The sequence below is a fragment of the Scleropages formosus genome, chromosome 11 (assembly GCF_900964775.1).
Source record: "Scleropages formosus chromosome 11, fSclFor1.1, whole genome shotgun sequence".
NCBI lineage: Eukaryota > Metazoa > Chordata > Actinopteri > Osteoglossiformes > Osteoglossidae > Scleropages > Scleropages formosus.
In genome coordinates, this window is record NC_041816.1 from 2,910,329 (window position 1) to 2,933,834 (window position 23,506).

Below are 23,506 nucleotides of genomic sequence, written 5' to 3' on the forward strand. Positions count from 1 at the left end.
CCACCCTGACGAAGGGTCTTGAGCATCAGTTAAACTAAACTTCTGAAGGTAAATTCCCTGTTACAGTGCACTTTATGGGGCGATTTGCTCATGAATCAATCGGGTTTGTTCACTACAGAACAGTTTATAGGTGGTTCGAAGATGATGGAAGATCTTCAAAACCGGACCCGTTTGGGACAAAGGTGCGTTACAAGAAAATGACCTGAAATTAGAGGAGGTTTGGCAAACTTTTGCAAAGGTTATGTCTTATTTCAGATGTTTTTCTGAGTGCCTGTTGTTTCTAAACTGAGCCTGAGACTCTGAAGGTAACTGTCCTTCATTTCCAGCCCAGTTCTGACACATACCCACGTCGCTTGGTTAAGGGTTTGTTTGTTCGACAACTGGTCAGATCGCTTCTGGAGCTCGGCTGCAGCGGGCAGGGAGGCCCAGAGCCGAAAAACGCAGGTCAATTGACGGGTGTCTTGCAGTTAACGAACAGGCAGTTTTTTCCTCTTTCGCTTTGTTAAATGAACACCACCTGTCCATCACTGTGACTCTTGACTTTTTCCCAAAGATTAATTTGAAGGGTCCAGCTAATCCAGAAACGCAGTCAGTAAATTTACACGGATATGAAGTTATTTTTTTTCAGCAGTAATTCTTCGCCAGCAGTCGGTCTAGCTGAATGGGTTGGCATGAAAAAGTAACGTGACGTACGTGTGACCCCAGTCCGAAATTGAATTCTTTTAGTAGATCCTAAGCTGGGTGGTGTGCGGAGCCCGTAGCCTCGATGCAGGATTGTCTGTCGGAAAGCGGAGCCGTACGGAGTCCTGCAGACAGGGCTGGGTACGCTTTGACTGGGAAGAGAGACATTTTTCCAGCTGTTGGGATAACCCTGCGTCGCTTCCTCTGCTGTGCCGTGTGTCCTTCGCCGCACCGTCTCACCTCAACGGATGTAATGATTTGTTTGGGTTTTCAACTGGAGCGAAGGGACCGCTTCACGTTTCCCGTAGCATTTTTGGGAGCAGGTGAGCACTTGGCTCTTTGGGTCAGATTGCTCCTTTGGAGGACGGGCACCCTAAGCATCCAGGGAGGTCAGGCAGTGCGAAGAGAAATATGTTCGTGGCCCATTCCCACTAGCAGAGCGTTCCCCTTCCAAGACTTTTTTTTTAATTTTTTTTTTTTTATTTATAAAAACCTCATAATCAGAGCTCTTTACCTTCACTATTAAACTTTTTACCCCTAGAAGCATAAAGATTTGAAGTATGTCGATGAAGGTTGACGTCTGGTTTGTACCCACAAGTTTGTTCTGCCGATTCCCAGGGTAAATGTCGTACCCAAAAAGTCTCTCCATAAATAGAAATATATTTAGTCGTGTTTATTATTCTTTTCTGGCAGCGGCTAGACTTCTGTGCAGACATGCAGAATATTGGCCGTTTTGGGCTTTTTCACCAGCCCGTTTCCTGATAAGCGCTTTCCCAAGCCTCCGCCTGGCTGCCTCCTGTTCGGTGAAGGAGGCAGGAGGAGTGCTTGCTGCATGTGTTTGGAGCACATTCATAGACACATAACTTATGGACAAAAGTCTAAGCTATTTGCTTTTTTTCTGCCCCCCCCCCCCCCTTCCCACATCCATCTTTAAATATTTAACTTTGGCCATTCTGGCTTTTGAGCGTCTGTCAGCATGGTATGCCGCGGGGCACGTTCCGGGACGTGAACCAGCATCCTTCGCGTTTTCCCTCATCAGCTGAGCCTGCCTATTGTGTTGAGTTAGGGTGTTTTTGTGATATCCAGGTTGGATGGCGTGCTGAGCGCGGTCTGCCAGAGGGTACGGTAAAGTGCGGTACAAATGGCCTCCCTCTGCAGTCTGATGCTCTTTTCTTCAGCAAAGCTGAGTAATTGCCTTCAGCACTGCGGTGCAAGTTTGGCCACCATGGTGCACCATTTATTTCAATTATCTTACATGACCCGGTCAACATTTGAGGTCCTGAAGATGGAGAAACGACCTCTCTCACCTGTTAAACTTCTACGTTCTCTGACCGAAGGCAGTCTTTTTATTTATTTTTTTTTTTAATTTATTTTTTTAGGTACTGTGGCACATCGAATAGAGCCGGTGCCTCCTCTCCTGGGATCTGTGCTTCAACGTGGGTTCAAATCTGGCTCGTTCTGAAAACAGTGGGACAAAGCAAAGCGTCCCTCCCTCTGATGCTCCTCCTCGTGCAGAGGCCATCGGTGTTCGCCCACAGCGTTCTTCAGTCTGTTGATTTGACTTTTCTGCCCTCTTCCCTCATCCTCCCTTTTCCGGGAGGCGGCTGCCGTTTTCCACCCTTCCGCCTCATTGAGAGAACATCTGTCGGGCCGGCTCCACGCATGGGCACGGTCTCGAGCTGCGGGCCTCCAAGAGCTGACTGACGGGGTCCCGGGTGTGGCGGTTCTTCCTTCCTGCGTGAAGAACCAGTGTCTCATCCCCATTTGGTGACACTTTTCTCTCATTCACTTTGTGAGGGCAAACATGGTCTTGTAACCCTGTGCTTTAGTGCAGCTTCTGCACGTAGGAGTGGGTGGCTGTATTTTTCCCCCACTGTAGGTAAAGTAAACGTAAGGAATCTGGTGACGTGCGGCTCTAGGACTTGTATGGAGTGGGATAATGTTGAAATAATGGGGCGGGGTGCAAAAACACGGTTGAGGCATTACCAACATGCTCGACGACGATTGAAATTCGCGCTCCCTTTCAGCGCTTCTCGTTCATGTCTTCCGGGCTCGTCGATGTTGCTGTTCTAGTCCTCGAGTTCATGTTTAGCGTTCTCATGATCGAAAAAGCAGCAGGATTCTAAACAGTTCACTCGTTTACACTGCTGGGTAATTCTTACTGTATCAGTCTGTGGTTAGGAGTGGGATTTATACCCAGCTCCTTTGCAAGGCAACTGCTCTAACCACTGCGCCACCTGCTGCTCCCGACATCTGCCTCCCACGTGATTCTTTAACCGAGGTTTCCTTCACTGCCTTACCTTTGCAGGGAAGGACATTCTGCTCTGGTTCTCGCACTCAAGCTCACACGAAGAGAAATCCCCACGCTGTAATTTTTAAGTGGGGGTCATTCGGGGACATGAGGGTTCAAGCAATGGAACTCGTGGGAATCCATTCCCTCCTGGTGCAAAGGCTCGTCCTCCTAGCCTGAGACGTCGCATGCCCCTAATTCAAATCGCTCTAACCGCTCCATTTATTTTGCAAACGGGCTTATTTGAAGGTGTTTCCGAGGGCTCGTCGCGCACAGGGCCCCGCCAGCCCTTTTCAAAAGGGCACGTAAACACAGGAAAGCCGTTTTGTATATCGGAAAGCCGCCAGGAGAGGAAACGGGGCTGCGTACAGTACACCCACACAATGCAGGGTGCGCATTTCTCCAGAGCTTCTGGAGGAGCAGGAAACGGGGGAAAGTGTTACCTCACACAGGCTCCATGGCGTCTGCTGTCTGTATGGGTTACGCAGCCTGGACTTGGGTCACCCAGAGCACACATTCATGTCTGGAAATGGAATCGGTATGTTCGTCGGATACCAATGACCTTTCTCCCCTTTTGCTTGTCGCTCTCTTTGGGGAAAAAAAAAAAAGTCTGACGCGGAGCAGGAGAGTTGCAGTGTGCGGCACAGGGGCCAAATGTGGCCCGCGAGAACTTTTGTGAAACGAGTACATGCTACACCTACGTGTCACGCGGAACACAGGGAGCCGGGACGGCCGAACCCAAGTGCAGCGTGGTTCGTCAGAAGTTGAGGGAAGAGGCAGGCTGTCAAAACCAGGGACAGGCGAAGGGTCGGTCGATCGGCGAACGGGACAGGAACGAGGATCCCTGGACGTGGTTGGAGAAAGAAGCAAGGAGTCAAAAAACCGGAGATCGTGAATAGAGTAAGAGTGTGCGTAGTAACGCGAGGAAGGGCGGTTGTCCCAAACGAGATTCCGCAACGGTACGGGAGCTGAAGAGGGTCTTTATAGGGTGAGCGATTACTCAGGAGCTAGTGCGGAGTCAGGTATTGTCGCTTGTGTTGCGGGCGTGGACATGACGCTACGAGAACTACTGCGCTTTCCGTAGCGTTAGATAATACGGATGCGTACACGCACCACGCGTGAACAAAACTCTGAATTTTTCCAATTTCGCACTTTCGTTCAGTATGGCGCTATGCTTTGTACACGAGTGTGAGAATTGGCCAAAGAAAAAGTAGACACTCTGACAAAAGCGGAAGAGTGGTTCGCCGGATAGAGCTGCAGCCTTGCAACTCCTGGGCTGTGCAGTTGGATGTGGGTTCGAATCACGCTCAGTCTGCGGTGTCTGTGTGTTCTGTTCTTCCAGCGTTCGTGTGGGCTTCCTGCTTCCGTGGACCGGTGCCCCATAGTTCCGGGATGGGCTCTAGACCACAGCGACCTGGATTTTAGCAAGAGTCTCTTGACAATGGGTCAATGGTTCCATAAGATGGAAGGATTGATATATTTGCGATTCCTCATCGGTGATCAGAATGCTCTGAATGTGTGCAGCTGTCATCGGCACGTCGTCTCCCTGTTGTCGGTGACGTTGTCCAGGACACGATGAGTGGAAATGAAGGCCGATCAGCGCGACGTCCAGCCGTGCCCTTGAACATCATCTTCACAGTTTGCGGTACTATCTGCAAATTCAAGGGCAGAAGAAACTTCCCCCAGGTAGCTTGAATGGGCTTTAGAGGTTAATGTGCAAAAGGTTTTAAACCTGCTGCTGTTATGGAAGATCAGGTGGTTTAGGAAACGAGCGATTAGGAGTAATCTGTGTTCAGTGTAAATGTGATCCGTCATGCGGTTCTGTGGATGTGTTCTTAAACTGTCCTGGTACGGTCCACAAGACAAGGGTGAGAAGCAGGGCTCGGTTTGACGTCTGACCTTCCGTTTACTCCGAGCATATGCCAAGCTGGCAGTCCACGTAACTCTCTCGTGTTCCCCTCCTCTTTCCAGGATCAGCCTCCGCCTTGCACACACAGTCCTCCCTGGGTGGAAGACGTGTCCTGGAAAACAAGTTCTTCGCCAGATTAACTCCTTGGTTAATTTCTGTGCTGATCTTCTGCCTTTGACAACAGGAAGGGGGAGGAGATTACCCTGCAGCCAGGAAAGGAGTGAGGGGAAAAGCACGTTCGGAACGGCAGTACTACCTCGTTTTCTTTCGTTTTAGCCTTCTATGTAATTGATCATAATTCACCAAATTAAATGTATATCTGAACTGAATGAATAACTTGAGAGCACAGCTTTAACACCCTACATCTCAAGAATGCCTCTGGCGCACTGGCTAGTGGAGGTATTTCTGTCTTTGAGAACTACTGGGATGCTCAGTGTGATACCTACGGTGTTGTAGTACACTACAGGTGGTACCGCGATGGATAGCGGTATGTCAGTGTGAAATATTCTGATATGTACAAGGTTTACAAGTCCCTGAGGACCTAAACACTACTAGGAGTATTTCCATCCAGCTGTTACCATTTTACCATTTGTCCAATGCACAGTCATGGTGGTCCAGAGCCTGTTCCAGAAGCATAGGGCATAACAGGCTCCTCCACTGCAGGGAAACCACACACTTATTTACACCCGTGCATACTCTGAATGCAGTTGAGTCAGTGGTTCACCCCTAACGTGTCTTTGGACGGTGGGAGGAAACCAGAGCACCTGGAGGAGACTTGCGGAAACTGGGGCAGAGCCAAATTGATACCAACAAGCCGGGCTGCGAGGTCGAAGCGCTCGTCTTCACTGATGCGACCTCAGCGTTCCTACAAAAGTGTGTCTGTTCAGGAGCGGAGATAAGAGCGGTGTTCACGAGCCCACGTTTGCTGCAGGCGTGGGCACTGGCCTGAAGAGGCGCACACTGGGTCTTTGTGCGAGGGCCAGGCCGGCGGTGCCAACGCCCCTCGTTTTTGAGCAGGCCGGGGAGTTTGCGGGCCAGAGAAAGAGGCGCGATCAGCACATTCGCAACCGCTGCGCTCATTCCTGCGTCGCCAGAGCCGCCCGGTGCCCTCGGAGCCCCCGCCCCCCAACCCCCGTACCTGTGCCCCGGTGAAAAGACGGCAGTGTTCTTCCCTGGGCGGCCCGCCCGTCCGCCCGCTGCTCAGCTGCTCGCCTCACTTCCTGTGCAAACACAGGAAACTGCCGTGAGAGAGAGCTTTCATTGTACCTGACTCCACCTTCATCCTCTTCCTCCTCCTCCTCCTCGCACCGAACGCGGTACACGTACCAGGCACCGACAGCCTCCATCCATCGGCTACGTGTCCGTGGCCGCTTTGTGTTTTAAGATTCCCGTCATAGTCGATTTTTAGAGTGGTTCATGGTAAATTAGCTGAGCGGTGTTTTTGATCGTTTTAGTGGTCACAATATAATGGATTTTTTTGTGAAACAAGGTGGGGGGGGGGAAACTGGAAAGAATGAGGAGAATATGAAGAACAATATGAAAAATCATTAGTCTGACCTTCGAACATGATGCAACAGGTGGGCACCTCCTAGGGTTACAGTTGGCATCTTGCAGTTGGAAGACCTGGGTTCAAATCCCCGCTCCCGCTGCAGTATCCTTGAATTGATACAGTAAAATGGTCCAGCTGCGTACCTGAATAAATCAGTGTACAAACCTGACGCAGGAAGCTGCTTTGCAGAAAAGTGAATGTAACGAGGCCGGCGAAAAAGAGGGAGAACTTTTGCCCCAAGCTGAACAAAAGTGTCCGTGTGCAAAGACCCACCTGTTAGCTTTCTTTAAAAATGCCCTGTGCGGGTTTGAAAGGCCGTCCGGTTCAAGTGGCAGCTGTCGCCCGGGTTCGACGCTCGGCGCAGCTGCGCGATTCATCACGCGCAGGATGCAGAACCTGCACCTATTTAGGCGGGGATCTCCTTCTGGCGAGGCCGAAATCACCATCAAATAGCACACAGCGCTTTCTCTTGTGTCCCGGTGTATCGTGGCCACGGTGAGGGGATGCGCACCCAGCACTATGAGTTAAATTCATGCGTTCCGTTGTTTCACTAGTCTTTATAATGTAGTTTTCTTTTTTTAGCTTGATAGTGTTTATAACTTAATATATTTCATATTCTCTGCTATGGTAAAGCCACATGGAGGAGGTGAGGCGGGTACAGCTGGTGGTGTACTGGTTGGAGCTGCTGCGTTTGGACCGAAAGGTTGCAGGTTTGAATCCCACCTCTACCTGTAGTACATCTGAGTGAGGTACTAACCCAAAAATTGCTCCAGTTAAACTAATTTAACTAACTAAATTGTGAGTCGCTTTGGAGAAAAGCATCAGCTACAGGAGTAAGTGTGTGTGTGAGAAATGATGAATGGTGCTTTTCTTCTCTAGTACTGCTCCCTACCTGCTGGTGGTGCCTTTGTCCCGAAAGCAGAGCTGTGCGTTGAAAAGGAACGTATCCCTTTTGCCGCATATTAATCTTGTCATCTAGTCGTGTAATTTAGTGTCCGCCTGTTTTTCTTTCGGCGATTCTGTCGAGGTCGGTTCGTAGCCGTTCTTCTCGAGGCTCTCCGCTTGCTGAATGTCCTCGTGCGACTTCCGCGCAGGGATCCCCACCGCCCCTTCCCAGTTCGTGTAGCTCACGCTCTGGACGCGCTCTTGTGTACGTGTGCGAAGAAGAGTGTAACAAAGTGGGGAAAGGGCAACGGTGAGCCGAGAGGGGCGCTATTAGAGCTCCGCGGTATCGGCCTGCGCTGCCGGCTGTTTTCGGTCCACGTCGCGCACGATTCCGGTCGCTGGAAACGCTCTTGTAATTATCTCGCACGTTTCTCCAAAGTGACTAACAGTGTTAGGTGTGTGTGCTATGAGTTATTTACGATGATTTACCGCTTTATACAGCTGGCTGATTTTACGCCGTCGGTCAAGGGCAAGCGCTGCGCTCGAAGGGACTGGAGCGGGAGGTGGGATCTTTAACGGAGATCCTTCCGGTTAAGGCAGCGGCTCTAACCACGACGCCACCTGCTGATCTGTAATGGTGAACTGTGAGCTCTCTGGACATGCCTTCATGTTGCGGCTTTTGTAGGAATGCTGCAGCCCTGGAAGTGCACTAATGAAATGAGTGTTGCTGCCCCCCCCCCCCTTTTTTTTATTTTTCTGTTCCTTTTGATGTTGAGTCAGAAATAATTGTCTGTCGGTTGCATAATTCTCTGTGGTTGTAGATGACTTTTGAGAATTGCACGTGGTTCCAGTCAGCCGGCCGAATCCCAGCGAACCGACAAAGGGTGGTCTGCGTGTTCTCCCTTAGAGGCATGTTTTGCAATCCACAACAGACACTTTCCGGATTTAAAATACCCTTTAATTTTTCTGCGCTGGTGTGTTGTTCGCATTGAAGACCTTCAACTTCGCACCCTAGCTGAGCCGAAGGAAGGACTTGCGAAACGGAAAAACTCGAGTTTTAGAGCTCCTCGCGGTAGGAATGCTGTCCGGTTCCGCTTGCGAGGTAAAGTACCGCGCAAACGAGCCGTGAACTCGGCACATTTAGAGTGCGCAGTTGTCGCCGTACGGGAGTCTGCTCCTTGTCCTTTCCCAGACGTACCCGTCTATCTGTTCATCTGGTCGCCATGCCGTTGTTTGTTTTGCAGCAGACAGGCAGGGGAGCACTTCGCGTGCCTCGACTCGTTCGCCGGCCCCAGGGAGGAATTTGGCGCGGGGGGGATGGGATGGGATGGGATGGGATGGGATGGGGGTGTTCATCTGTACCGTCGAGGTGGAGCTCTCCCACAAGGCAGAGGCACGGAACCCTGACCTAAAAACACGATTCGGTGAGCAGCTGCGAGTGTCTTCGGGGGTCACGAAATGACAAGTGTGAACGAAGGTTGGTGGGTTAAAACCCTAGAAAACAACTGCTCTTGTACCTTCGAGAGAACAGCTGACAGGATGCTGTGTATATTGAGTGTGCATAACGAAATTAATAAGAAAGTGAAAGTAAATAACCGAACAAATGCAAAGAACTAGATGGCTGCTGTCTTTGGATCCTAAGGTCACGGGTTCAATCCCCACCTCCAGCTGTAGTACCCTCGAGCAAGATACTTACCCTAAATTGCTCTAGTAAAACTACCCAGCTGTATAAATGGGTGAATAATTGTAACCTTAACACTGTAAGTCACTTTTCTCTAAAGCATCAGCTAAATTACACACGCTGTCTGAATCCGCTTGTCCTGCACAGGGTTGCAGCAAACCGGAGCCTAACCCAGCAACGGGGGGATGGGGGGGGTCTGTCGCAAGGCACCCCAAGCAGGGCTCGAACCTCAGACCCACCAGAGAGCGGGATCCGTCAGCCAAATGAATAAATGTATAGATATATATATATCTCTCCTGTTATAATGCCCAGTCTCAATATTCCTGAGGGCATGCATTATAGATTTATTTCTGGAGCGTCAAGACAGGAATTTATGAAATGTTCCATATTTTACATCTGCACAATACATCTCATACAGAGGTTTAAATTTCCTGGCTGCTGGCTTAACTTAATGTATTCTTTTCTTCAAAGTGACTTAGAATGGGGGGTTTTGTACATTAAGCTTCTTACAATTGTTTATCCATTTATTGAGCTGCGTAATTCATACTGTATCGGTTCAGGCTGAGTACTTTGACCAAGGGTACTGCGGCAGGAGGTGGGATTAGAACCTGGGTCCTTCCAGCCTTTAGTCAAACTAAGGACGTGTAATTATGGACTTTTTAAAATGATTGCGACAGCGTATTCTTTTGGGAAGAGGGCTACAGCAAGAGAGAGGGGATTTCAGCCTCGTTCTTCAGACCGCGAGGTGATGCCCGAACCACTGTGCCATCTGTGGCCTACAGCGCGTTTCGAAGTAAAGTTTCACTATGATACGTGTGCGGGTGCTGACTGCTTGGATGGTGGCGGGGTTGTGTTCAGCGTGCGGGCCTTATCTGTTGATTTTAGAAGCCCGACTTCGTGGAGGTGGGTGCAGCGATATCGGTATTGCCCAGTTGTGTCTGTGAGATCGTTCCGGAACGCAGTTCAGGCCCCGAGGCCTGTTGACGAGCGGCTCTGTGGGAGTCGCTGTTTCTGGTTAATAGGGGAGCAGCTGCAGCTGTGAGCTCTGACTCAGTCTTACCGGTGTCTCATGTGGCCCTCTGATAAAAGAGAGAAATACTTGTTCAAACCCTGCCCCATTGCCAATACCCTAATTTTCTTTCTGGGAGCAGCAAGTGGCATAGTGGTTGGAGCCATTGGCTTGGAGTCAAAGGAGCTGGGTTTGAATCCCTGCTCCTGTTCTAGTACCCTTGAGCAAGGTACGTTCCCTGAACCAATACAGTAAAAATTACCCAGCTGTATAAAATGCTCAATCACTTAATAGCTTGGTGTAAGAGCCACATCCGGTAAGCTGTATTGGAGAGAAGTGTCAGATGAATAATAAAATGTATTTGAGGTGCGTTTTTAAAAAAAAAAAAAAAAAAAAAAAATTGCAGCTCATATCATGTTCGGGTTTTGCTTTTCCTCCGGGTGTCTGTGGTATTTGTGTCACGCACGCACGCACGCTGGTCGACGCCGCTTGTCCCGAGTGGGGTCGTAGTGAGCCGGAGCCTAACCCTAGGCTGTAGAGGGAGGGGACGCACCCAGGACGGGACGCCAGTCCATCACAAGGCACCCCAAGCAGGACTTGAACCCCAAAACCACTGCGCCCACCATATTTGCGTTACGCTTGTGGAAAATCCCGTCGTTGAACGCACGTATCCAGGAGGCAGTTGGCCACCGGACTCAAGTCACAATAGGTCAGTTCGTTTCTAGGGGTGCTCACTTCGAGTTTATCCTGGGTGAACTGGAAACTAATTTGTCACTTTGACTCCCGCTTGATGTGGGATCTCCTGTAATCCGTTGAGCAGCGAGGGTTAGGCAGTGCACCGTGTCTCGATCTACCGCTGTCTTGCGTACGCTGTGAGGAGCTCTCTGGAAAGGTGCTGCAGGACTATGCACCATCATCGCCTGATCCTTAAGCCTTCCCCCAGAGGGTGGTGGTGCACCGAGGGCCTCACTCGTGTTTTTTACCTGGAATGGGTTCAGGTGTGCATTTGTTGCCATGTAGAAGAGGTGTGGCTTTTCTTGTCTAAGCCAGATTTGAGATGCTTGACAAGACATGCTCTGACTTTGCATGTTCTGACATAAATTGTATTTCCAGTTCATACTTCTAAGTGATTGATTGTGAATTCATTACAATTTTACATGCTTGGCACAAGGTTTTCCATGTTTAGCATGTTAAATACTATGTCATTCATGTTTACCCTGAAGTCTTCTGTATATGATCTTAAACTACTAATTTTTTTTAATGTGTGTGTGTGTGTATATATATATATATATATAGGGGTCGTTGCCTAGCCTTTTAAAATAAATGTAGCACAGAGGGCATGGTATGATTTTTTTTTTTTTTTTTTCCCCCCCATTAAAAAAAAAAAAATCAGGCGCTTAAGCATAGGAAATAACTTCAAAAATATAAATATTGCATACAAAATTAATTTAAAACGTATGTGAAGCGTTTCGATCATGTGGTAAAATTGGAGGTGTTAACATTTATCATTTTCTGAAGCACTTTTATTACCCATTACATGGTAACGTGGTACCTGCAAAAGACGTGTCTTTGAACAGCCACATTGTTGGCACGCGGCTTTCTCATGTCCCGCCTTTCTCGCTTGATGATAGGCTGAAATTTGACACTGGCGGCGCCTCACTCGTAGATTGACCGTTGAGCTCCGCCTCTCCCAGGTTGTGATAAGCTGAAAGTTGAAGCTCCGCCTTTCCGCGCGGTGATAGGCTGAGCGAGCACAGGCGTTAACGGAGGAGGAGAGGTTTTCCTTCAGAGCAGCGAGGAAACGGTGGGAGGCGACTTGTTCTCTGCGCTCTGCTGCGTGGCCATGGTGGGAGATCAGTGCGTCCTCTCCGGAGACAGTAGCGCTCTGCTCGCTCAGAGGAGCCCCAAAGGCGCGTTGAGCTGCAAAATGGTACTGCAGGCTGTCGGGAAGGTGCTCAGGTAAACGACACTCGTGCTTAGCTGACCTGTTCTGTTCCGTCCGTCAGAAGTGAGGAGCCTGGTGGTGGGAAACAGCAGCGTGACGAGGCTTCGAACCTGCGTGTATCTGCACGAATGAGCAGCACGTAGACAACTCGGCATGATGCTTTTTTCTCTCGTCAAAATGATAACTTCTAACACGATTTATTACCGCAAAGGCACTTGGCTTCTTACTTGCTCTGTCCTGCTGTTCCTGAGACACCCCGGCGGTGTTTGTGTCTGTCTCTGAGGTGAATTTGTACAGAACCGAGTCACTCGTCACACCTGTTGGTCTTTGTCCTTATAGTTAATTATAATGTCAGCAACTGACCAAGTCAAAATGAATGAACAAAGTCAAGTGAAATTGCACAATGAAACCCGATAGTTTTTCTTTTTTTTTCCCCCGTTGTATAAGAAATGTAGACGTCTGAAGACTGGTGCGCTTTTACAGACTTGTCTAGTAGTTGTAAAATCAGCTACATTTTGGTGGAATTACGAAATGAATGATGGGGCTTTACCTTTTTATTGTTACTGGGTTTATTTCCCGTTTTGTTTTGTTTTTTTATTTTTTCCCCTCAGTGCTCTAGGCACTGTATTCCAGATGGACCGGAAGTTAAAGGGAATCGCAGACACAACTCAAGAACATCCTCGATATACTGTAGTTAAAGTTGGCAGTTTACCATTGTTGTTTACCTATGAAATGTTAAATATCGTGATGAAGGCAGTTGGGCAGATTGAGCTGTTTTCCTGTAGATACTGGGCTGAACTTGTCTGCTGTTAGATGTTTAGAACTTGCTAAGTTTAAATTTAAAGTCCATTCTTAAACTCTGGCAATTAGGGACAAGGTTTTCAGATCCGGTGGTTTTTCTGTAATTGGTGACCGAGACCTCGGTCTTTCTGAATATAGAAAGAATTGCATCTGGGAGTTGCAAAATAAAGTTTGGCAAGGCATCTCTCTGCTTTTTTTTTTTTTTTTTTTTTTTTTTTCTCCATGTTTCATTTAAATGAAGCTAAATGGAGTGTAACTTGAACTTGTACATACAAGCGTTTCTCAAACTGCAGCCAGAGGCCTTCTTGCAAGGGTTAGGGTTTGGAGGGACGTGAAGAGGAATGCTGGGCAGCAGCAGTAGGGCTTCGCGGAGAGTCCAGGTTGAAGCCAAGTCCTTGGTTCTGCTGTCACATGTCTGACGTGATGTTGTCCTGGTCTCAATGTGTTATGGTTAACCCCACCCCTTCCTGAAGGAAGCAGGACTTTGCATCTGTGAGGTCTCTAGCTTGACTGCCATTTCTGAAGTTCCTCATCTGCCCCCCCCAGAAGATGATGATTTTTACCAGTTCCTCCTGAGATATAATTATTGCCAGTCGTGGGACGATCGTGTGTGGAAAATCTACAAGCTCTTTGCATTCATCCTTCCATAATCAGTAACTTCTGTAGTGTAGGTTCACAGGGGTCCGGAGCATGGGGAATTGGACAGGGTCCACCCTGGAGGGGATTTCAGTCCCCTGCAGGGAATTCGCACACTTTCACTCGCGCGCGCACATGCACAATATCGATAAGGTAGTCGCCAGTTCACGTGAAACATGTCTGAACTGCAGGAGGAAACCAGAGTATTCAAGTTGCTCTTAAATGTTTGTGGATCTGTGTGGCACTTTTTTTTTTTGGTCACACATCAAAAAACGATGACAGAGGTATTGGGGGGGTAGTGTCTCATGCACTAGGAAGCCAGTTCAGGACTTCAGCACATAGGCCAAAGGCATCTTGTGTTGTTAGTTTACGTAGTGTTTCCCAGCATCTCTGCTAGTACTTGTCCATTGACTCAAAGACATGCGCCAGATGCCTTGGTTTTTTTGTTATAGTGTTGCCTTTTAATTAATGAAATGTGTTTGTGAGGGAGTACGCTGCCGCTCTGCATGCCGGAGAAGGAATCTGTGGAAGTCGTCCATCCCGTTTTTAGCTCCATAATTGCAGTTTTGGCTTTTCTGGGCCTGGCGTCTTTGGTCGGACTGTGGTTTTTCGGAAAAGAGCTCCTTCACAGTTCCTTTAATAGCAGAGTTGGAACGCGAGTCTGTGGTGACTCAAGATCTCCAACCTGGAAGCAGTTGAACAAAATGGAACCACACTGAAGTTGTGTAATATTTCCAGCTTTTACTTTTCTATATTTACGGGTAATTGAAACTGGGCTCAAATGGCAGTTGACCGTTAAACTCTATATATGGTTTCATCACCATGCTGAAGCTTGAAATCCTGTGTACTTTTACACATTTTCTAAAGTAGATTTTTCTTTTAATGGAATGGCGTTTCACTTCAGACTAGAACAAATTTACTTTTATTTTATTACCCTTTTGTATAACTTCTTGTTTTTGCTCTTTTGTTTCATTTTTCAAGGATTAGTCAGCTTGTGAGTTTAGATTCATTAAATAGTTAAGGCTATACAAAGGATGAGAAACGCCTCCGTTTTTAAGAGTTCAGCATGACCTTCAAAAAATAATTCCAGTGTATGATCATGGGGGTGGATAATGGCAAAAAATAAACTTTACTCCCTAGACAGACTGATAACTCAATGGAAGCACAGAATCCTCTGCAAAATGTTCAATTTTAATGTGTTTTTAGCCAACCCCTGTGTCCGAGGTAAGTTGCAGCGCTGTTTGTAGTATACAAAGTCATTTAGCCATCCACGATTTCCACACATCCATTATCAGTACCTGTCCCCCCATTGCAGGGTCACAGTGGGCTTGGAGCCTATCCTTGAGGCAGGGTACATCTTCAACAGAATGGCAGTCCATCACAGGGCAATCGCTTCCATGCACGCACACACTAAGGGCAGTTTAGAGTCACCAGTTCACCTGAAATGCATGACTTAGGATGGTGGGAGCACCTGGTGGAATCCCATGGAGAATGTGCAGACTCCACACAGCCTGATCCAGTTTCACACCCACATCTGAACCTATAGTCTGGGAGGTCTGAGGCACCAGGGCTACATACTGTACCTCTGTTTGCACATTAAATTATGTCCATATGCTAATGGTCATCTTGTCTCGCATGTCCCTGTCCCCCCAACCCCCTTGATGGTTTTCTTTCTAGTTTTACTGCAGTTTTGCAATCTTGGGTTGGTCAGACATCACTGGCAGAAAATAGAACATGATAAATATGACTGAAATGTTCAAACAAATTTGCCAACAGTTTCACAGGTTGCGCAATGTGGTAAATGAAGGGCTCAGTTTGGAATAAAACCGCCAGTGCCATAGTGGGCAGCGTGGACCCTGCGTAAAGGCCAAACTGAGACTTCTTGCTAGAAAATATGTTTCTGATAAAGGAAGCCTTTTCTTATCCCCTAATGGAAGCAAGAAATTGACTGTCAGTGACGTTTTTGTTCCGTAATCTGCGTCTTATCCCATAATTAATATAATTGAAAACAGACTGAGTCGTGTGTTCCGGCTGCCAGGAGCCCTGCTTTATGAGGGCTATTTTTAAACTTCGCCAGGTTGTTAAAATGCCTCTATTCAGTCGTAGTGAAAAGGTGCCTGACGTGCTGCCCTGTTCCCTGGCTGCGCTCTGCCTTTCTGTGTTTCTTGGCTTCAAGGGAGAGGTTCTTGAACGCAGCCAGTCGTTTGCACCCGGGTGATTCTGCTGGTTCGTGAATCAGCTGCCCTGGAAAACAGTTTATGGCTACTTTTATGTACCTGGTCCCACTGGGATTTCTGCACTCCAGTCCTTTTCTAATTTCTCTTTTCCTGGTTTTGATATTTTAGAAATATCGTGCTCTCAGTTTGACGTCACCGAGGAGGCTTGTTGAGCTGCCTGGTACAACATCTGGATTTGAAACGAAGTGCATCGGCCCTTTTTTAGGCTTTCCTCGAGGAGACTCCCGTCCGGTCCCGTTTCTTAGATGTCTTTTCTCAGTTTAGTTTAAGACCTGTTGCTTCAGACTAATGTTAAAGAAATCTGTAATCTTTAGCTGAATTCAACCCCCCCAAGGTGAAGTTTAGTATCCACCTGCTAACCATTATTTACCCATTTAGATGTATGGTAAGTACAGTAATCAAGGGTACTACATCAGGAGGCACGATTTGAACCTTAATGTATAATTTCAAGGCTGCAGCTCTAAGTATTATGACACCTTCTGGCCTCAGGTAGCATTGGTTAACTTTTTTCTTCTTCTGTTTACCTTTTCGGTGTGTCAAAGCCTGGATCCCATTGGCAGGTATGCTTGTTGAGGTTACTCTGCAGGTGGCTTTACCTCCTCCATCACATCACAATGGTTTGATCGATCTGTCTGGTCACTGTCATCTTGGTGCCTGGAACAATGTCCACCCTGTCCAGGAGCAGATCTCTTTACCTGAACAAACTGTAGGGTATCCACAGCTGTGCTATGAATCATGGGATGATTATTATTATTATTCCTGTTATTCTTGCTGTTCAAGGTATTTAAGACTACTTAAATACCTAGTTTTAAGTTGTTTGCTTACTTTTGTTTTTCTCCCTATTATTACAAGTGGTTGTACGAGGGGAATTCCTGAGCCCGTAACTTCTTTTGGGGCAAAGAAAACGCACTTGCTGCCAGCAGCCGCCCACCCCGCTCCCTCTCACAGCCCCAGGCCCCGTCCGTGGCCTCTCGTGCAGAAACCTTGACCATAAAAGGCCAGGATGGAGAGCTGCGGAGCCACGGCAGAGCTGGAGCCACCCTGCCTCTGGATGAGCTCTGCCCAGGGGCTGTGGGCACTGGGTGGCACTGACCCAGAGAACCAGCGTGGAGGAAGTGTCAGGAGCTGGCATGTTCTTCCTCAGCTCACATGGGTTTAATCCAGAACTTGTTTCAGGTGTATTGTTGAGTCAAATTTGCCCCTAGGTTGTGTGTGAGTGAGTGAACAAGTGCGTTACGTAGCTCCTCTGTTGTAGATGGTTGACTGACTGTAGGTTTACTGCAGTGTATCTAGCACTGTAAGTAACCTTGCATAGAGGTGTCACGTAAAAAGTAGCAATTGCTGTATGTTGCTGTGGATGAGTGTCTACCAAATGAGTGCATGTAATTGGAAGTGCTTATGGTACTGAGTTTTACCAGGTCTCCACTTGATCCACAGCTCTGTAGCATCAGTTGAAGATCTTGTTGGTGAAACTCATCTGCATAAAGACTGAGTTCTTCCCTCGCAGTAATGCACACCTCCGCCAGCCACCTGACTGGGTGGTACACCCAGATTAAATTCCTGAGCGCTCAGCGCAGGAAGATGGACAAGACTGAACAGGCGCTGCTCACCGCGGTATGCAGGCGGGTTGTGCTTGCGGACAGGAGCTGTTGCATCGACTGGTTCTCACTCTGACATGAAGTAACTGGCATTTCTGTGTTTTAACACTTAGGTCACATCCTAACGTGTGTTTACAAAAGTGGAATTTGCTTAGTACCATGGAAGGGAAGTGGTGGAAAATGAAGTAAAAAGTCTTAATTTTACTTTGTCATAGTAACCGCAGAGGACTAGCCCCTTCTGGGAATTTAAATTCTTTCCTTTAAAAGAGCAGCGAAGGGAAGGTAATAAGCAGGCCGTGAAGTCGGTCGGTCGGGGGCGGGGGGAGTCTGTTTGTTAGCATGGAGGGCAGGGAAGGAAAAGCTGGAAATGTGTGAGAGAGGAGTGTAGTGAGGAATAAAACCATCCTGGTTGTTAAGAGTTGGAAGTGAGTTGGTTCCAGTCCTGCTGTCACTGTGCACATTAACTATTGACTGGAATGCGTTGGGCTTTGAACAGCTTCCAGATGAGCTGGAGGAGAGGAACTCGGCTTGGACGCACTTTTACTGCATCAATCGAAAGATCTGAACCTTCGTTCGACTACAAGGCGACAACTCTAAGCATTGCTCCGTCTGCTGACCCTCTGCTCTATCTTAACATGTTGGTGAGAAATAGTGTTGGTACACACAGCATTGTGTACGAAAGCTGGATCCCAGAGACTGAGCAAAACTAGCCCGTGCGCACAGGCGAGGCCTTAAAAGCAATGGAAGACCCCTGACCCATTGCTCAGTGCTGACTACAGTCTGTTCAAATGGAGGAAAGATTTGGTAATGAAAGGATTATTTTGGAAAGGTGGTGTTTATGAATTTTCTTCACTAATAGGGCACTAATATGCTGTAGAGCAAAAGAATGAGCCTGGTGGTGGGCTTTGGAACCATCAATATCATTTCATGTTACACTCAAGTGTCCTGTTTAGTATTTCAGCTGTGCACTCCTGTACACTGGCATTTGTGGAAACACTTGGGTTCCTGACAGTTTCGCATTAAAGTACTTCGCATTTCTAACACCTTGGAATCTTAAAATGTCACTCGGCGAGTAGCACTGGTGCATCACAGCTCCTGGCTGTGTTCACATACTGCCCTTCCTGTGTGGGATTTGTATATTCTCCCCATGGTTGTGTGGTTTCCTCCCACAGTCCAAAGACAAGATTCAGGTGAATCTGTGATTCTGAGTTGTGGGTGTGTGCGTTAAATAGCTCTGTTGTGTGCGTGCGTGCGTGCGCGTGTGTGGGGGGGGGGGGGGGCAGATAATTGTATGTAGTTCAGTGCAGCATAGCTTGTTTCCATGGACAAAGATCTCAGCTAAATATTAATTATAATAGAAATAATTAATAATGGCATAGTACATTTAATGTGCAATGTTTTCAGTGTCGAGTGGTGTTTGAACAGAAGACTGGATAAGAGACCCCACCACCTCCTTACCCTGCACTATTCACCACACTATACCTAACTGTTCAGGGTTCGGTGGTTTACGCTGGTTTACCATGCTGTGGGAAGAACCTTAACTGGGTTTTACGACTGCACAATGCTATAACGTGGCACCCAAGTGCGAAATTCCACAGTGGAAGTAGAAAGCAGTACCTGGGTCTCACGTCAAGGTTCAGCACCAGGGTCAGTGGTGGGAACAGTGGCTGCTGTGAGTTCCCACCTCACAAAGCCTCATAGCAAAGGCAAAAGCAACATGTCACGGGGGGCGCTACACAGTCTGACCCCTGATACGCACCAGAGGTGGGGCATTTCTTCTAAGGCTCCACCGAAAGGATGGGGTGTGATGTACGTTAGAGCTCCTCCAGCAGCTTAACTCCCAGGTGATATGGTGACCCCGCAGTGGAGGCCCCCTCTAACGCTGTTCTTTGTGCCGTGTTGCCCGCAGGAAGTCAAAGGCAAAGCCCAATGGGAAGAAAGCACCAGCAGAGGAGCGCAAGCAGTACCTGGAGTCCGAGTACACCAAGGTGCGCGTGGTGGACCTGGACCTGAAGGAGCTGGTGGTGCTGCCCCGCGAGATCGATCTCAACGAATGGCTGGCCAGCAACAGTGCGTCCTCTGTCTCTTGGGGGCGGGTGTGTGTGTGTGTGTGTGTGTGTGTGTGTGTGTGTGAGCAGTGTTATGCAGTGAAATTGGGGTCTGTTGCTCATAAAACTAGTAAATAACAAAGTGAAACTATCACTGTTAATTTGTACATATGAACTAGGTTACACTTCCCCATTAATACTTAATATAAATATAGTACTTTAAACAGTGATCTTATTTCTGCAGAAGGGTTCGTACTGTTGTGTGTGTGAACGGGTGTTTAGCTGCAGAATAAATGTGGTAGGGCGATGACGTGTGAGCTTTGAGAGTGCCCATTTCTCTGGAGCTTCCCTCACACTGAGCTTCTCTCTCCACAGCTACCACCTTCTTCAACCTCATTAACCTGCAGTACAGCACCATCTCAGAGTTCTGCACTGGGGACTCGTGTCAGGCGATGACAGCATGCAGCACGTGAGTGCGGCGCTGCCTCCTCGCTGCCAATCTCCTGTTCTTCTGGATCTCGCACATCCAGCTGCAGATAATGCCCCCCCTCATACAAATACCCTGTACATGGACGTAGAGAAAAACCAGAAGAGCAGCCTGCAAGTGGTGTGTAAACAGGTCACACCTGATGGTGACTTCACATGTCTGACCACAGTGTCGATGTGTGTGTGCAGAGAAATGTGAAAATAGAACTGAGAAACTTCTGGAACACGTTCTAGCTGCCCTTCCCAGAGTCGGAACTGAAAATAGCATTTGTTTGTCACCTTTGTAAATATCTCCTAGACTGCAGTTTGGGCTCAGTAAGCCTGTTGATTTTTGAGCAAGGGCATTATATACACACACACACCAACACATGTTTACTTCCTGTTTTCCTGGAATGCCACTGTGAATGGACTCCTCCGTCTGGGAGTGAGACGGACTCCCTGTGTCCAGGGTGTTTGGTGTTCCTCCTTAACAAACCACCCATTACTGCTCCATTTTAAAGGTTCTCTTCCATCGCACACTGGGCAGTTTAAGCTTCACTCCCTCTGCAGTGCCCCAGCAGAGAACATGGACTCAGGCATCTCCATTCTCTCCCCCTTCTGCAGGATATACTTCTGGTATGATGAAAAGGGCAAGAAAACAAAGTGCACAGCGCCACAGTACGTTGATTTCGTCATGAGTCTGGTGCAGAAACTGGTCACAGACGAGGACATCTTTCCCACGAAATACGGTAATTTCATTGTCGTTGTGCCCCCTTCTGGTCAGCACTGAGAACTGCACTGTGCTCTTTCTTCTGATTGCTTCAGTTCATAATGTGGCTGATGCTGTTCTTCAAGGCAACTTCAAAGTCTTTGTGTTGTACACTTACTGTGTAGTACATCAAGGTACCTACAAGGATTTACTCATTTATACACTCCAAATGGAGCTGTGTCAGTTCAGGCTCAGTGATATTGCAGTAGGTGGTGGGATTTGAACCTGTGTCTTGAGTACTAGTTGGGAGCTCTAACCACTATGCCACCTGCTGGTCCTTAGCTGTGCATTTTCCTAGGTGTGACTTGACATTTTGCCCTTTTGAAGGGCTCCGTGTTTTTGGAGCAGTTCAAGTTAGCGACCTTTTCTCAAAGGTAAAACAGAAGGTACCTTTCCCGTACTCCAGTCCTCAGACTGAAGCCGAGGCAGTTTTTCTAGCTGCTAATCAACTGGCAGCACTGAGCTAATTTTCCCCAGTTAAGTAGATAATTTGACACTTTAATTTTCCAACCATTTTAGTTTTTGTCTGTAATTGATCAATGACAACAAGCCACTCCCAAGGTCCTGTGAAGCCTTATACACATTTTCCCCCCTGCATTACTGTCGAAGTATGTCTAACATGAGTGGACACATGGCTTCTGTTAACGCTCTTCCAATGCTTCTCTCACCTCCAACGCAGGCAAGGAATTCCCCAATGCCTTTGATTCGGTGGTGAAGAAGATCTGCAGGTACCTGTTCCACGTGCTCGCTCACATCTACTGGGTGCACTTTAAGGAGACACTTGCTCTGGAGCTGCATGGCCACTTGAACACTCTCTACGCACATTTCATCGTCTTCGTGAGGGAGTTCAGCCTGGTGGACCCCAAAGAGACCTCCATCATGGATGACCTGTCTGAAGTCCTCTGCACACCTTTGCCTGCTGCACAGAACCACGTGACTGAGAGATGAGCCGCTGCAGCGCAACTGCCGCAATACCGGAGGATTTCAGGAAGGAGGGGGTGGAGCCAGCTACAAAGCGGGTGGGACTTAAACCTTCCACACCCATAATATTGCTACCCTGCGGACCCTGCTTTTCTGGGGTCTGTCGCACCAGCTGGAATTGGTGTGAGCGACTCCCCGGGGCAATTCCCGCCTGCCCGCCCACCCGCCTGTCCGGTCCTTTGAACCGGAACAATCAATGTCTTTATTTTTCTATTTTATTTAATCTTAATTATTACATTGTTGCTGTTGTTTGAGTGTCGCACTTTTCCTCTCCTTGTGCTCTTAGGAGTGTGGCGGCACCACCTCTGCCAGAGGATTCCCGCGTAATATTGTACAAACAGGTTGTGTCGGGGGTGGTTATTTGAGGTGCGGCGCCTCCTGGGAGGGCGGGCAAATGGTCGGCTACTGTCCCAAAAACGCGGCGCATTTCCCCTCTTTCGCTTTGTGCTCGAGCAGAGCTGAGATCCCTCGAGCACTTTTGAGAGCTGCTCCGCTCGCAAGTCGCAGCAGCGATGCCCTTTACTGCGGTAGGCCGCGGAGAGAAATGCAGACACACTGTTTTCATGTTAACGTTGTCACACTTGTAATACTGTAGTCAAGTAACCTGGTTGCCCCTCCTTAACCGAGTGGCCTGTAAATATGCTTTGGAGGAGGGCAGGAGAGCTGTACCCCATGGGGAGGCTGGAGGATGAAGGCGAAGGTCAGTTCTCGCTCCTGTTGCTGGTGACCTGCTGTGGTGGCGATTTGTTTTCTAGCTGCTAGTCAACTGGCAGCACTGAGCTCATTTTCCCCAGTTAAGTAGGTAATTTGATGCTTTAATTTTCCAACCCTTTTAGCTTTTCTTGAGCAAAAACAAAAACTCCTAGTGATATGTGGAATATGTATATAAATATACACACTTCCTTTTCCTCCTGAAATTTGTAATTTACTGTTCATTAGTTTATTCAGTGATTTGCTAAGTTATCTTACCATCAAGTGCAAAATTACTTATTCAGCGCTGAATTATGTTCTTTTCACAATCTCTTAAATTGGCTTTCAAAGGGCACCCTCTAATTGTCACATTTTTAAACATTTGTTAGTTTTGATGTTAATTGAGCTGATGGCTCAGCTAGGGCTCATTTGTGTACATGGTAGGTGACCAGGACCAGGAGGGTGAAAGTCAGTCCCCTCCAAATAGTGTGTGTGAGTGTGTGAGTGAGAGAGAGAGATGCACTGGGGTGGTGGTGGCGGCGGCAGTGAATGACAGCTGCTTCTGCTGAACTGAGCAGTACTTTGAGAAGACAAAGACATTGGCTGTGTCTGCTTTACATTCCCATCCCACCCACTCCACTGTTCTGTACAGCAGGTTATAATGTGGCCTGTCGTCCCCCCCCTTCCCCCGGGGGTCTGTAAGCGGAACAGACGATATTCAAAATGATCATGCCACTCCTGAAGCCATCACCTTTTGTTATGTCATCCCCACAACGTGGACCCCAAGGTGTTGAGTGCTGATGCGCTGGAGAGTGAGTGGCAGTGAGGGAGTGTGTTTGTCCCAGACCTCACCGTGTCCCTGTGACTGTGTCACGCATGTCGGAACCGGGGTGGCAGAGCCTCTCTGTCAAGGAGGGGCGTTTTTTATTTATTTTTAAAAACTGATTATTCTTATTTTTTGTTGTTTGCAGGGTTCCTCAGTTCTGGCTTTTCATTTTATGCATTTTAATTATCTAAGTTAAGAGCGTTTAATATTTTAAGCTCTGCAAATTATAGCCTAATAAAGTTTAAAAAGCAATTTGTGGTTTGACTTGTATTTATTGAGGTGTCTTTTGAATTAGGTGTCTCTTCTCTTGAAAAGGGCGAAGTGCATTTCCATCTGGAGCGCACATATCAGAGGTTACCAGTCTTCACTTGTATTCTGGCTGTTGCATAACTGTTTCCACCACAAATTAAAATGTGATTTGCTAGCAATGCCAGGTACATGTCTGCACAATGCTCCTCTGAGCCATCGTACAAAATATTGGCGCAGTACTACCTACATCTGTTCTG

General features: G+C 47.9%; 1 protein-coding gene across 3 annotated transcripts in view; it reads left to right on the plus strand.

Annotated features, from left to right (window-relative positions):
- The window catches only part of LOC108934666 (MOB kinase activator 2-like), a 58,055-nt gene extending 34,803 nt beyond the window's left edge, over nucleotides 1-23,252 (plus strand). For 2 of the 3 annotated variants that reach the window (XM_018752672.2, XM_018752673.2), the window contains exons 2-5: nucleotides 19,131-19,291; nucleotides 19,645-19,738; nucleotides 20,359-20,483; nucleotides 21,183-23,252. In XM_018752672.2, coding sequence (XP_018608188.1) covers nucleotides 19,131-19,291; nucleotides 19,645-19,738; nucleotides 20,359-20,483; nucleotides 21,183-21,451 — 649 coding nt within the window. In that variant the 3' untranslated portion in view covers nucleotides 21,452-23,252. Of the gene's footprint in view, nucleotides 1-11,706; nucleotides 11,964-19,130; nucleotides 19,292-19,644; nucleotides 19,739-20,358; nucleotides 20,484-21,182 lie in introns of those variants that run through there. The other variant, XM_018752670.2, reaches the window with a different exon arrangement.
- The last annotated feature ends 254 nt before the right edge of the window (nucleotides 23,253-23,506 follow it).